The sequence below is a fragment of the Monodelphis domestica genome, chromosome 1 (genome assembly GCF_027887165.1).
Source record: "Monodelphis domestica isolate mMonDom1 chromosome 1, mMonDom1.pri, whole genome shotgun sequence".
NCBI classification, from domain to species: Eukaryota; Metazoa; Chordata; class Mammalia; order Didelphimorphia; family Didelphidae; genus Monodelphis; species Monodelphis domestica.
In genome coordinates, this window is record NC_077227.1 from 379,519,619 (window position 1) to 379,534,429 (window position 14,811).

At 40.2% G+C, this 14,811-nt stretch overlaps 1 protein-coding gene across 1 annotated transcript; it reads right to left on the reverse strand.

The window, feature by feature from the left end:
* Positions 1 to 749: 749 nt before the first annotated feature.
* DUSP1 (dual specificity phosphatase 1) lies at positions 750 to 4,149 on the reverse strand. Its single transcript, XM_001380535.5, has 4 exons — positions 3,168 to 4,149; positions 2,673 to 2,818; positions 2,044 to 2,263; positions 750 to 1,920 (listed from the first exon to the last, which is right to left on the reverse strand). Exons 1-4 carry the CDS (start codon positions 3,535 to 3,537, stop codon positions 1,550 to 1,552), a joined length of 1,107 nt encoding a protein of 368 aa, XP_001380572.3. The 5' UTR covers positions 3,538 to 4,149; the 3' UTR covers positions 750 to 1,549.
* Between the last annotated feature and the right edge of the window lie 10,662 nt (positions 4,150 to 14,811).

Sequence of the window (14,811 nt, forward strand, 5' to 3'; positions counted from 1 at the left end):
CAATGCCCAACCAAGCCTTCTTCCCCACACTTTCATTTCACTGGTGAAAAACAGACTCAAAGATTTGCTCAAGTGCTCACAGATACTAAGCAACAGAGACCTAATTTATTTTATTTTAAACCTTTACCTTCTGTCTTAAGAGTCAATACTTTGTATTGGTTCCAAGGCAAAAGAGTGGTAAGGGCTAGGCAATGGGGGTTAAGTAACTTGTCCAGAGTGATACAGCTTGGAAGTGAATGAGGCCAAATTTGAACCCAAGACCTCCAATCTCTAGGCCTGACTCTCAATCCATTGAGCCATTCAGCTGCCCCCCAGAGCCCTAATTTAAACACAGGTCTTTTCTAACTCCAAATATTAATGCTCTTCCACTGCAGCATACTTCCTATTTCTATATCCCTCAGAGAGCACCTATTTGACCCAATATAAATACTTGTTGGTTGGTTTAGATTTGATACATCAAGGATATAGCTATTTTATTCGTAATAGATCTTTGTCATTTCACCCTTAGCTGGTTCATGTGGAACCTCTGGTTTTCTGAGTTGATTCTCATTTTGCACTTCATTTGTGACTGCAGATGTTAAAATAAAATTTGCCCTAAAGTTACAGAAACTCATGCATCTTAGCCCCCTTTCCCCCAAAAAATAACCCTCAGGGCAGGTAACTGCTTTAAGTTTTTTGTTATATTTCACTGGGGATAGTATAATGAAGGATCTTTGGAGAGAAAAAGAAAAGTTTCGAGCAGAGTTAAATTTCAATAGAAATGTCATAATTTATTCTGCTTGTATAAAAAAGTCATTGTTACGTAACAAAATGTCTTCTCAGAAGAAGAAATATATTATTTCAGGTCATAAATAATCAGCAAACATACAACCAACCTTGGCAACTCAAAAAAAGCACTCTCACCTGGTGCTTTTCCGTCAGTGCTAAGAGAACAAATGTTTAAGGATAATATTTACAAGATTACAGTACTCAAAAAAAAAACAATTGAGGTATTTGGTTTTTCTAGAAGTGGAATCTGAGGTTTGTGAAAGCTGAACACATCGATACAAATAAATAATGGGACCTTTTGCATTGTATAAATGTGTATATGTGTGTGTGTACATATATATATATGTAAATATATATATATATAAATGTCAACAGGGAACAGCCTCTTCAGCTGGCTAAGTGTCCAGAAATGGTAATACTGGTAGGTTTGTCAAGCACAAGACTCAAGTTCTAAGAAGAGAAGCCATTAAATTAAGATCATCCCACCAAGTGAGCTATGAGAGTCTTTCTTTTGCTTCTCTCCATCAAAGGAACCTGATGTACCACATAGACATTGGTCCAAGACACACTTCAGAATTGAGCACAAATGAACTTTAGAGTCAATTCAGTCCAGTTCACCCATGTTGTTCTCAAGTGCGGAGGAGTTCAGGAAAGAGTTGAACCCAGATGACATTATAACCAAGCTGAGACATTATCCCCCAGAGTTATTGCACTTTGTTTTAGACAGTAGGAGGGAGCCTCAAGTTCCTCATGTGGTTCTCAAGTAACTTCCCTGAGTCTTTCAGCAGCTTGGGGAAGTGGTCATTGGACTCTGAAGGTAGTTCAAAGTGTTAGAGGAAGAATGGACAGGGATGGAGACAGGGAAATTAAAGACTGTGGTTGTGGAGGTTCCTCGGTCAAGCACAGCCATGGCAGGACTTCCCGCTTCTGCTGAACAGTGAGGAGCTAGGACTTGGGACTCGAACTGTAATAACTGACCCATAAAGCTGAAGTTGGGGGAGATGATGCTTCTTCTTTGCTTCACAAATTCAAAGGCCTCATCCAGTTTGACCCGATTGGTCCTCATGAGGTAAGCTAGGCAGATGGTGGCTGATCGGGAAATACCAGCCTGACAGTGAACGAACACCCTTCCTCCTGCATTCTTTATAGAGTCTGGAATACATACAATGGACAACTGTTTACCCAAAAAGTATCACTTTTATACTGGGTTTTTTCTTCCCAGAATAACCCAAACCCAAGGTATGAAGAAAAAACCCATTGATAATGATTATTTACCTATGAAGTCAATTGCTTCATTGAACCAGGAGCTTATATCAGCCTTGTGATTGTCCTCCACAGGGATGCTTTTGTACTGGTAGTGATCCTCAAAGTGGTTTGGGCAATTTGCAGAGACATTGATCAAGGCTGTGATCCCCAGAGCATCCAGCATATCTTTCCTGGATGCATGATATGCACTGCCCAAGTACAGAAAAGGAAGGATCTCCACTGGACCACCCTGAAATAAAACAATTTTTTAAACATGGTCACTCATGATCCCATGTGAAAATATGTGCAAAACATTCAAATCTTTCTGATCCCTGATTTTCTTAGTTAGAAGAGAAAGTACAATTACTGAAGGATGAAGTGAGCTAATTTAATACCAGGCAGTTTCACTGAGTAGTGGGGGGTTGGGGTGAATTTGATTAATCATTTTGTATCACTGTAAAACTGCAATTTTTTGCATTGTCTTAGAGGCTGGTCAACATCTTGGATTATCTAATACCCTATGTATCTCAATTTACTTAACCCTGAAGGGGGTTAGGGGGGATCTGGTGGCCAATCCAGGTAATTCTCTGTGTTCCTTTTCAATAAAAATTGAGCTCGTTGCCAGCTGACTTCTTTTCACCCTCACCCATTATACTGACCTGGTCGTATAGCGGTGTGCCACAGGAGCTGCACCCTGATTCTGCGCTGCCGGGGACGCTGGAGTTCAGAGGTAGGCTCAGACCCATGGGTGTAGACTGCTTGCTGCACAATTCTGAGCAGGCAGAAGAGAAGGCTTCGTATCCTCCTGAAAATACAAAATAAGACATTTCCCCCATTAGCTCTCTGACTACTTCGTATTTCGTTCAGTTCCTCTTCTTTTCCCCCAACCCGAACACAGGAGGCAAAGAAAATTCTAATTCGCCTCTCAGCGATCCTCTATTGCACCGCATCTCTCAGAGTTTTTGTTTTTAAAAAAGGTGGCTATGGGATCTCTTTGAGGACAGGATTTCCAATTTTGTCGAGAATAAGGGCCAGGAGTATTTGAGGCAAAAGGCTTCGTTAGAGAGGTGTTTCAGAGAGCCCTTTAAGGGTTCCCCCTTTCTCCTGTATCAGTGTTACAAATATGGACAGTGGCAGGCTGAAATGATTCGTACCTTTGAGAAAGCAGATGCGCGCTGCCCGAGCCTCCCTACACAGGGCGCTGGCGGCCAGCACGAGAGTGCTGTCCCTCTTCGACAGCTCCAGCTCCGAGCTTCGCTCGTCCAGTAGCACCACTGCGTGGTAGAGGCCAGCCAGCAAGCGGCTTCGCAGCTCCTCGTTAGGGACGATGTGCTCCAGTCCCATGGCGCCCTTGGCGCGCCTCTTGACGATGGTGCTAAAGCGTACATTAAAGGAACCCAGGATGTGCGAAGAGTTGAAGGAGAAGAAAGAGCGGCAGTCCAGAACTAGACACTGAGCCGCCCGCTCCTGCAGCAGCGCTCTTAAGCTCTCGCAGTCCAGGGCGCAGATTTCCATATTGACCATTGCTCGAGGGAGCCCCCCCAGTGTGCTAACGGGGGCAAAAATTGGGAGTTGGGGAATACAGGAGAGAGCCGAGTCGGCTCCCGCTCAAGAGTAAGAAATCACGAAACAGGCAAACAAAAAAGGGGTCTGGAGGGCTGGTTTTAAATTCTCTCCTTTCTTTGGGGTTAGAGGAATGAGAGAGAATGGAAATCCTCTCAGGTTTGCTCGCGCTCCAGGGCTGCCTTCCCTGGCTCCGGGAAAGTTCTTTGTTTCTCTCCAAAAGGGCTGGTGTCTTTCTTGTTTTTTCTTATATTCCTAGGGAAAACGCAACACCCTTAGACTCAGGGTATACCGCGTATTCCGTGGCTCAAAACAAGCTTCCTTGAGATTTTTGTATTCGTAGAAGATAAAAGAAGGGGGGAAAGCGTCCCAGTTGAGTATTTCTTCTTCCTTTCCTTCTTTCTTCCTGCTTTCTTTTCTATTCAGTTATTACCAGACAGCTTGACTCTCAAAGCGCTTTCTGCAAGGCGCACGTTGGACGAGCTGCTTTATATAGTCCAACCCGGAACTTTTTTTTCCTCTGTGTGTGTGTGTGTGTGTGTTTGTTTGTTTGAATGGGGCTAGGTCACGTGGTTGGTAGGTGACGTCACCGGCCAGGCCCGAGCTCAGCCCTCCTGGTGCCAGAAGCGAAGACGTCATCGCCTTAACAGCAAAGACAACTCAATGCAAACACGGCGCCAGATCACCAGCCGGGCCTCCCTCCCCACCTCCTGTCCCCTCCCCCTATCCGCCCCATCCTGCTTTTCGGGCAGGAAACCAGGTACTGGAGCCTGCAACTGCTGGGGTGGTGGGGGTAGTTGGGGGGAAGAGGGGACGGAGGAAGGGAAGCTGCTCTCAGGTCTGCCAAGAGCTGATTAAAGGGTATGTGATGTACCTAAGGAAGAGCTAAGAATACGCTCCCTGAGAACCAGCTCACTTTTACCTTCGGGAGTCTTGAGAGGGTACAGAGGAAGGAGCGCTGGATTCGGAACCCGAATCTTGGTTCCAGTCCAGGCTCTGATTTTTAGTAGTGACATTGAGCAAGATATTCCTTCCTATGGTCCTCAGTTTCTAACCTATAAAATGCAGGGGGTAAGAACTAGTACCCGAAGGTCCTTTCCAAGTGTTAAATCTCTTATTGGGTCCTCTTGGAACCATTCGGAACTTGGTTTCAATGTAACAAGAAACGACGGTGATTAATATACGGAAATATACAATTTTGCTGCCAGAAAACGCATTCATTTCAAAAGTACGTCTAGATCTCGAATCAACTATCGGGGTTGCGAATCTAGGTCCTAGGAACTGGGCTCTTTGCTCTTGAATGGGATCAGGAAGGAAGCTTCTTTGTGCTAGGGGAGGCAGTTAAGTGACAAGAACCCGCCTCTAGGACAAGAGAGGACCGGCTGGCCTCTCATTGGACACCGAAAGGCGGGTGGTTTTTTTAAACCAGCTTTCGCAGCCTCTTAGGCCAACGTCTTGGGGGCGCATTTCCTAGAGACACTTAGATCCTATAATAATCGAAAGTGGATTGTATGTTCAGACTTTTTTTTTCTTTTAATGAGGCACAGGTTGACGAGTATTTCCGCAAGTTCCCTTTAACAGTGTCATTTAATTTTTTTTTTTTTTAGAAAATTGCCACTTGTCCCCTATTCCGGCTCCTCGGAGCCCCTCTAGTTCCATTTTGATTATATGTTCATACTTCTGCAATTTGTATTACTGGACTAAGTCAGTATGTAAATATTACAACACAGTGCCTCTTAGTGCCCAGGACTTGAAGAACATTTTGTGGTTTCTTCCCCCACTGTTCTTTGGGGATTTCACAAACGGGCCACTGTCATTTTTTTACTGAATGCTAAGTCATCAGGATACAACTTCTTATGTCAAAATAAGTTCAGATGTGCCCACGTAGATTGAAACTCCCAGATTGGTTTCTTTTCTAAAGGTTCAGGGCACAAATCTCAGGTTGGAATTTTCTCAAATTTATTTTCAGTCCAGTTATTGCTCATATTAAGGAGAAAAGTCCTTGATGCCAGCATGATATAATACTTGGGAAAGAAAAGAAAGAAAACTCTTCAGAAATCATTGTTTGTTTATAGTTCTATTGTTTTCAGTATTTTAAAGGTATTATAATAGACATCATTATCATTATAAAAGCTTTTATTATGAGTTTGCCAAAAGTCTTCTCTTCCTACTTTGAATTCTCAAAGACCAAGATAGTTTGTAAAAAGGTGTACAAAGCTCTATTTTGTACTATAATTCTATATGGGTTTATCCCACACACACACACCCAGGAGGCTGTAGGTAGGTTCCTTGAGGATACACATTGTAGACACTCTAGAAATATTTGTTGAAATGAATTCATAGTTGTTCTATGAAAAACTACATGACAGAGGATTCTTTATGTGCTAAAAATTCTTAGATCAGTTGAATACCATGGTCAAAGCCTCCATTGTTCAGCCAGATCCAGGTCATGACTCACAGGACCTAAACAAGTACAAATATTATCATCTCCATTCTGTTAATACTCTTGTGAGCTACCAGTAGTGAGGAAGAACAATTCAAATGGCCTTAGATAAAGGCTGTAAGTATAGTAGAAAGAAGAACCAATTAGGAATTGGAGACCCAGATTCAAATTCTAGTTTAACTGTGACTGACATGGAAACCATAAGGTGACTTTCCTTTAGAAAAATGAGGTAGTTGAACTAAAAGATGTGAAAGATGGCCTGGAGAACTCCTGGTGAGGAGAGTTGGGAACATAATGCACCAAAACTGCTGCAGTTACTATTCCATAACTTTTGGTTGCCTGGGGGCATTGAGAAGTCAAATGATTTGTCCAGGGTCATACAACTCGGAGAAGTCAGAGATCAGGCTTGAACACAGATCTTCATGACTGAGATCCACAAGCTAATACGGGCTAGGTTTTAGGCATTATTCTGGTATAATCACTTTTCATCTGTAACATAAAATATTTTGTATATTCTCTGAAATGCTTAGTTTTTTCTACTTAACATACCTATCCCAAAGAGGTTAGACTAGGCCTCTAAGTTCCTTTCAGCTTTAAAATTTAACTAGTTCTGGCAGCTAGGTAGCTAAATGGATGGAGAGCCAGGCCTGGAGTTCAGAAGACCTCAGTTCAAATGTGGCATCTGACATTTCTTCCCTGTGTGACTCTGGGCAAGACATTTTAGCCCTATTTGTCTAGCCCTTGCTCTTCTGTCTTAGAGTTGTTACTAAGACAGAAAGTAAAGGTTTAAAATAAAATAAAATTCTATTATTTCATGATTTCTATACATTTTTATACACACACATATACATGGAACCTCTCAAGATCAAAAATACTCTTTTGCCTTTTGTAGTTTTAAGCAAATGCTTTTGCCAGTGTTTAGTACAATGCTTGGCACAGAGAAGATGTTTTATAAATTCTTACTGACTGACTGACTCACGTAGAAAAGAATATCCAATTCAGTGCCTTATACATAGCAAGTGCTCAATGAATGTTGAAATAATGTATTTTTAAGTCATTATACCTTTAATATTGTTACATATCTTTTAGAAGCAAGTAGGATCCAAGCTTCAGTAATATTAAAAAAGTAACATAATGAGGAGGCAATTGGGTGGCTCAGTGGATTGAGAGCAAGGCCCAGAGACAGGAGGTCCTGGGTTCAAAGCTAGCCCAAGATACTTCCTAGCTGTGTGACCCTAGGCAAGTCGCTTAACCCCCATTACCTAGCCTTTACTTTTCTTCTGCCATAAAACCAATACATAGTGTTGATGCTAAAACAGAATGTAAGGGTTTAAAAAAGGAAAAGAAAAAGAGGAAAGAACATAGTGGCAGTGTGTGTTTGGTCTCACTTGCTTTCTACCTGGATTCTTCTCTCTCTCTCTGTCACCCTTAGAAGAACGAGGGAGGCTCATATTAGAACCTAGAGGAACTACAGCCAGGAAAATGTGAAAAGAGCAGACCAGACTGTGGCAGCAAAGGAAGCAGGAGCAGGATGAGAAGCTAATAGTAGTAGTAATAGCAGCATCTAGCAAAAGGCAGGAGGCCTTGGCAGTTACTATTGTCATTGGGCCTGGGGCTGAAGTTGTTTTTTAGTCATATCCAACTCTTCTTGCCCCCATTTGGGGCTTTCTTGGCAAAGATACAGGAGTGGTTTGCCATTTCCTTCTCCAGCTCATTTTACAAATGAGGAAACTGAGGTAAACAGAGTGAAGTGATTTTCCTGGAGTCATACAGCTAATAAGTGTCTAAAGTCAGATTTAAACTTTGATTCCACACCTGGCACTCTATCTACTGTGCCCCCTAGCTAGGATTTAAGTAGTCAAGCACAAATCTCTTTTACATCTATGATCCTACTCCCAAGTCCATTGGACTCCTTATAAGCAAATTTAAAAAGTCTACCCACCACTATGAAACCAGAACCTTCCCCTAAGCATCTTGCCATTACCTCTGCTCTGCCCTGCACCCATTTCCTCCATTTGGAACAATCATCCATCAAATCCAGAGACCTTATGACTTCTCAACATCAGATGGAAATTTATTTGTCAAATTTCAACATTTGATGTCTGAGATTGAAAGGAGGGAAGGAAGTATCATGATTTAGTAAAAAGAGCCATATGTTTCAGAACGATATATTTCTTCTATTTGTATTGATGATTTTGTGAGATGTCTTTTTCTACAATGACAGCCATTAAAACCAATTATCAAAATAAACTGAACTTTAAAACCAAATCTTCAGATTGCTATGTCACAGAATATTAAACCAAGATTTCTCAAAATATTGAAACCTATTCAATCACATCAAGTGATTTATTAAATGCCTTCTGTATCCTTGGTACTGTGAAATATTGAAACAAAAATGACGCATTCCCTGACTTCAGGTTTATATCCTATCAGAAGAATCAACAAATACATATATAGTATATGCAAAATAAATACAGATTGATTGAAGGGTCCAGGTAATAGGGAGGCATGGAACCAAGAAAGGCTACAGGTAGAAAGTGACATTTGGTATCAGCTTCAAATTAAACTAGGGATTTTAGGAGCCCACTCTGTGTCAGGCATTGTTGCACTAGGCACTAGGGATCAAAAAATAAAAAAACTGAAACAATCTCTGCTTCTGGTGCTTATAAGAGGTAGAGGCAAAAAGGGATTACATTCCAAGCCTGGAGGACAGTCAGGACATAGACTTAGAAAATGGAGATAGGATGCTAGGCAAGAGAGCCATTTTGACTCAACCAAAGATTTATGAAGAGGTATAAGGTATAATAAAGTTAGAAATATAAGTTGAAGCTTGATTGTTGAGAACTTAAAAATGCCAAACAAAAAAGAATATATTTTATCCTGGAGGCAATAGAGAGCCTTGGGCATTTATTGAGCAGGTGGGTGACTTGGTCAGACTGAGGCTTTAGGAAAATCAAGGAGGAGGATAGAGTAGGGAAGAGAGAAACTTGAGGCAGTAAGGTCAATTAAGGAGGGGCTATTGTGTATTGGGGTAAAAGATGATAAGGGTCTAAATTGGAGTAGTAACTGTGTCAGTGGAGAGAAAGGAACAGTTGTGGGTATAAAAACCCAGTTGATCGGCAAGCAAGACATCCAGGTTTTAGTACCCAATAAACATTTGGAAGTATAGGTTCAGGAGAGAGCTTGGACTTGAAGAAGTGAATTTCGAGTCATGTCACAGAGGAAATAGTTTAAACTACTGAGATTTATCAGACAAAGTTAGTCAGATCCATCTTGTGACTTTGGAGGAACTTGAGTCCATGTTCCAGAGCCTGGTATTCTGGGTAAACTGATAAAAACAAATTTCTGAACCCTGAAAAGCTAAAGGCCAAACCATGAACCTGTGGTAACCCAAGCATAGTACATACAACCCTTAAGTCTGAACCTAAATAGCCCAAGAGTCTATTGTCTTCTTTCTCTCCTGGTTATAAAAAATCTCCACATTCTTTCCCAAATTTTAAATTTTTATTGATCCTTTGTTTTTTTGTTACCTTCATTCCCAAATGTCTCCCTCACCTCTCTGGTGCCCAGTATAGTTAACCCAGTTATCCCTTGTAACAAACTTAAAAAAAAAAAAGGAAAAGCAATTCATCAAAAATTAACCAACAAGGGGGAAACTGGGTAGCTCAGTGGATTGAGAGCCAGGCCTAGAGATGGGAGATAAGGTAAGGGTTTAAAAAAAAAAAACCCAACAAATCACTGGAGTCTGACAATATATGCAATCTTTTATACCCATAGTCCCCCACTTTTGCAAAAAAGTGAGAAAGACATATTTTTAAATCAATTCTTCAGGAACAAGTTTGGTCATTAGAAAACATTCAATTAATTTTTTTATGTTCTTTCCATTTATATTATAGTCTTTATATATATATATGTATATATATATATATATATATATATATATATATATATATATATATATATATATATATATATATATATATATATATGGAGAGGGAGAGACAGAGGGGGGGAAAGGAGGGAGGGAGGGAAGGAGGGAGGGAAGGAGGGAGACAAGGAGGGAGGGAGAGAGAGTTTCCCTGGTTCTGATTCTGTTTACTTCCTCCTGCATCAATACATGAGTCACCTATCTTTTTCTGAATTCTTCATATTCATGGTGCCTTATGACAAAATAATATTCCATTACACTCCTATAACAAAATGTTCAGACTTTGTCTAATTGATGAATATCTTCTTTATTTACAATTCCTTGCTACTACGAAAAGTGTTCCTCTGAATATTTTGCTGTATATTCAGCTTTCTGTCTGTCCTTGTATTTTCTGCCTAGCAGTGGTATCCATAGATCAGGTATGGGCACTTTAAACACTTTCAGCATAATTCTAAATTGCTTTCTAGAATAGGTGGATGGATTTACAGATCTACTAACAGTGTATCTGTATATAGACAATGACCCCTGAAAGGTTTCATAACTTAACATGGAAGAGGAGCAGCTAGGTGGCACAATGAATGGAAAGAGTGCCAGACCTGGAGTTGGGAGAACATGGGTTCAGATCTGACCTCATACCTCCTAACTAGGTGACTCTGGGTAAATGACTTAACTCCATTTGCTTAGCCCTTGTCCTTCTGTCTTAGAATTGTTATTAAAAAATGAAAGGGTTTAAAAAAAAGGAAAAAACTTGATATGGAAGGAAAATAAGTATGAATTGAACTATATTAGAATAATATGAGTAACTGATGGCTTTTGTAGTCTATCCTGTGGTTTTCTCTGATTTTCTCTACTTTTTATTAGCCCATCTGCAGACTTTGTTCCTATAGCAGAATGTATCTCCATCCCTCTTTAAAATGGTCAAGCCAGGAGGTGGCTGGGTAGCTCAGTGGATAGAAAACCAGGCCTAGATGGGTAGGTCCTGGGTTCAAATCTACCTTCAGACACTTCCTAGCTGTGTGATCCTGGGCAAGTCACTTAAGCCCCATTGCCTAGCCCTTCCCACTATTCTGCCTTCAAACTAATACTTAGTATTGATTCTAAGACAGAAAGTTAAGGGTTTGTTTTTTTTTTAATTCAGATGTATTGGAACAAAGTTATACTTTGATATTTCCGACTATAAGAACGCTAGTATGTTCATGAAACAGAACACTATTCTGTTCTTAACTGTATTGTCTCAGCCTCTCCCCAAACTACCTCGACTTAGTAATTGCCTAATATCACTTGATGTCTAAACACTTGGCCTTCCAGAAAATGTGAAGCAGTTTTTTCCACCATGCACAAAAGTCAGGGTGGCACTAGAAGACCCAAGCACCGTATGTTGCTGTGTCATGATGTTTACTCTTTGTGAGTTAGGCTGAGAAGACCCATGAGGAAGCAAAGGCACTATCACAGTAAAACCCCCAGCAAGCGTGGCATGACCTCATCTTTCACATTCCAACAATTAATCAGTATGTTGTATCACACGTCTGCTGAGACAATCATGATAACAGATTTCAAAGTTCAGGAGAGATTAGATTACAGAGAATATCAGTACAAATCCTCTCAGAAGCTCTGGTTCTTGAGTTCAAATCTTACTTTTTATAATTATTACCTTGTGGCTTTTGATCAATCACTCTGTCCCTCAGCTTCAGTTTCCTCATCTGTAAAATTTGAGTATTGAATTTGAAGGTTTCTGAGGTCCCTTGTAGGTCTAGATATAGATCCCCTTTTTGTATCCTGGACTCCTTTGTCAGTCTGTTGAAGTCGATGGACCCCTTGATGATAGGGCAGACTACAAAAGCCACCACTTATTCTTATATTATTCTAATATAGTTCAATTCATATTTCTTTTCCTTCTATGAAAAGCTTTTTCTTTTTCTTTTTTTAACCCTTACTTTCCTTCTTAGTAAAAACTCTAAGGCAGAAGGGCAAGGGCTAGGCAAATGGGGTTAAATAATTTGCCCAGGGTAACATAGCTAAGAAGTATCAAAGGGACAAATTTGAACCCATGTCCTCCTAACTCCCAGCCTGGCACTTTATCTATTGTGCCTCCTAGCTGTTGAAGTTGATGGACTAAATAATATTTTAAAATATAAAATAGAATATGGAGGCTTACAAAAGAAACTAATTATATTGCAATAAAGATTCATTTTTTTTCCCATCCAGGTTCATAGAACCCTTACTACCTATTCAAAGACCTCTTGATCTAGACCCTCTGAACCCTTCCCTTGAAATCTTATCTGTATTTTGCAGATGAGGAAATTAAGACCCAAAAAGTAAAAATTAAATTATGTCTCTAATTATAAAAATATTATATTTTATGAGGTTCATTAAGGATTATTAGAAATCAAGGATACAAAATGAAAACCACATGCCCATGGCTGATTAGCCCATTCAAAATCCCTCCCCCTCCTGCCCCCCCAACTTACTACTATACTTGCTACATCATTGCAATGGAAGAGAAGAGAGCATGGGAGGCATTACTGCCAGTTAAATACCAATTGTGATCTCGCCAATGTGGAGACTCAGGTGAGATTATAGGGAATTCTGGGACATACCAAGGACTTCTGGGGATTGAAGTCTAGGGTTAAAAATCTCCATTTTTACAAAAGGGAAAGAAACTTACTATCCAAGTTCCACAGAATATTTGGTCTCCAATAAAAATGTGTTAGGAATATTGAAATGCTGTACTATCAAAAACATTATTGTTGTTGTTGTTATTAATATAGGAGAATGGAATTGGCCATTATTAAAGGTTACCATATGCGGGTCCATATCTTTCCTGCTCAGGGAATGATTGTGCAAGTGGTCAGAAGTCCAGCAGAATGAAGGCCATTGCTTTAGCCCACAGCAAGGCCAAACCACTGGCCCAGGTCTGACTCAGAGAGCTCTCATCACCTAACCCCACTGGTGAATCACTCCCAGCTCATCTAGCACCACCCTGAGTCCGTTCTGACTGTTGCTGCCTTCCTTCCAAGCCCAGCCCTGCTTTTCTTAGGAGAAGTGACAAGTCTACCACTCCAGGCCATGAAGCTGGGGCTAATTCTTAACTTTATTTTATTTTTACATGGAGTGTGAGCCCAGACATGACTTTCCTTTTCTTAAGGAACATTTCATAATTAATGATGCGGGAAGATGGGAGAGAATGATGATGAGGTAATAGTGTGTGTATTTAAAATTCTTCCATACAGAAGAAAGAAAAACACGTAGACACTGAAACCTAACGCTTGACCATGGTGAAGTTCATGGGCCTGAAAGGATGGTTTAATACCGTACACAGTTGCTTGGCTCTTGTGAGTAGGTTATTGAGTCTGGTTCAGAAGGCATTTTATGTGTCTCTCCAAGTCTGGGCTCTCATCTTCAGTAGTCCTCAAGGGCAGGGATAATGCCTTCCACTTTATTCCTTTTGTCCTCATCCCTCTTAGCCCAGAGATTGCTGAATTCCGTATCTATAACAAACCTTTCTTCATAAATGCTTGTTATTGGAAGACTGTATCTCTGAAAGCTCCATCCTGACTCATTGAACACTCTTGGATAAGAGATTTACCTCTTTTTAGCACAGTTTCCTTATCTGAACAGTGGAGACATTGTTTCTTGACTCTAGATTAGGGGTTTTTGCTATGGAGTTTGTGGAATCCATGGGTAGATTTCAGGGGATCTATGAATTCAGATAAGGGAAAAAAATACATTTCTATTTTCATGCATCTCTAACTGAAATTAAGCATTATTTCCATCCAAGTTATATAAATATATATGTATACACATACATATATTTGTGTATATGTGTGTATAAACTACATATAATCATATATTTATATATATGTGTATTTATATGTATATACATAAAATTCTGAGAAGGGATTCATCTGTTGGCTTCACCAGACTGACAAAACAGCAAGGGAATCCATGATACAAAAAAAAGGTTAAGAGAGGCAACTACGTGGACCTTTCCTAGGTGTCTGACCCTGGGCAAGTCATTTAACTCCCATTGCCTAGCCCTTACCACTCTTCCCATCAATATACTATATCAATTTTAAGACAGAAGATAAAGATTATAAAAAAAAAGTTCTAAATAGTGAACTAGAACCTTTAACATTTGTTGGAGCATTAAGGGATTTGTCTAAATCTCCAGGAAGAAATCCCTCCCCTGGTTGATCCATAGCCTGCTGATTATCTCTCCAGTGGTGTGCTGGAAAATGGATTGTTACATTTTAGTGTGAGCATTTACAGCTGGCAAATAGGCAAATGCCATAAATCAGGACTTGCTTTATTGTTTTGTTGGTTGTCTAGACTTAAGAAAGGAATAGAGAAAACATCAATAATGCAGATTTAATTTTAAAGTGTGTCATGTGTACAGCTGTCTTTTTGGGAAAGAGGAGCTGATTAGTAAACATTTACCAGCACATCCTTGTTTACCACTAAGAAGGAGTAAGGAATCCTTATTTTAAACTAACTGCCACTGAATTTAAGCTAAACTACCACTACCATGAGGCCTAGGGAGACAGCATGGTACTATGGAAAAAGCATTACCTCTGAAGTCAGAACATGTGGGTTCAAATTGTACATGTTATGCTTACTAGCTCTGTAACCTTAGAAGGGTTGCTTGACTTTCTTGGACCCCAGTATCTTCATCTGTGAAATGATGGATAAAACTAGATGACCACCTAGGTCTAACCCAGCCTTGATCTATGGTCCTATTATCTCTTACCAATTTATGAAGCAGAGAATCCTTAGGCAAACTACCAGTTAGTAGGAGCACCATAGTATAGTAGGGAAAGAGCCTTGCCCCACAAGTGGAGGACCCAGGTTTGAATCTCCTCTCTGA

Coding starts and splice junctions, on each gene's coding strand:
- DUSP1 (XM_001380535.5), bottom strand. CDS start 3,537: ATGGTCAATATGGAAATCTGCGCCCTGGACTGCGAGAGCTTAAGAGCG. Junction 2,819..3,167: donor GCGCATCTGCTTTCTCAAAG/GTACGAATCATT, acceptor TTGTATTTTCAG/GAGGATACGAAGCCTTCTCT. Junction 2,264..2,672: donor GCACACCGCTATACGACCAG/GTCAGTATAATG, acceptor GTTTTATTTCAG/GGTGGTCCAGTGGAGATCCT.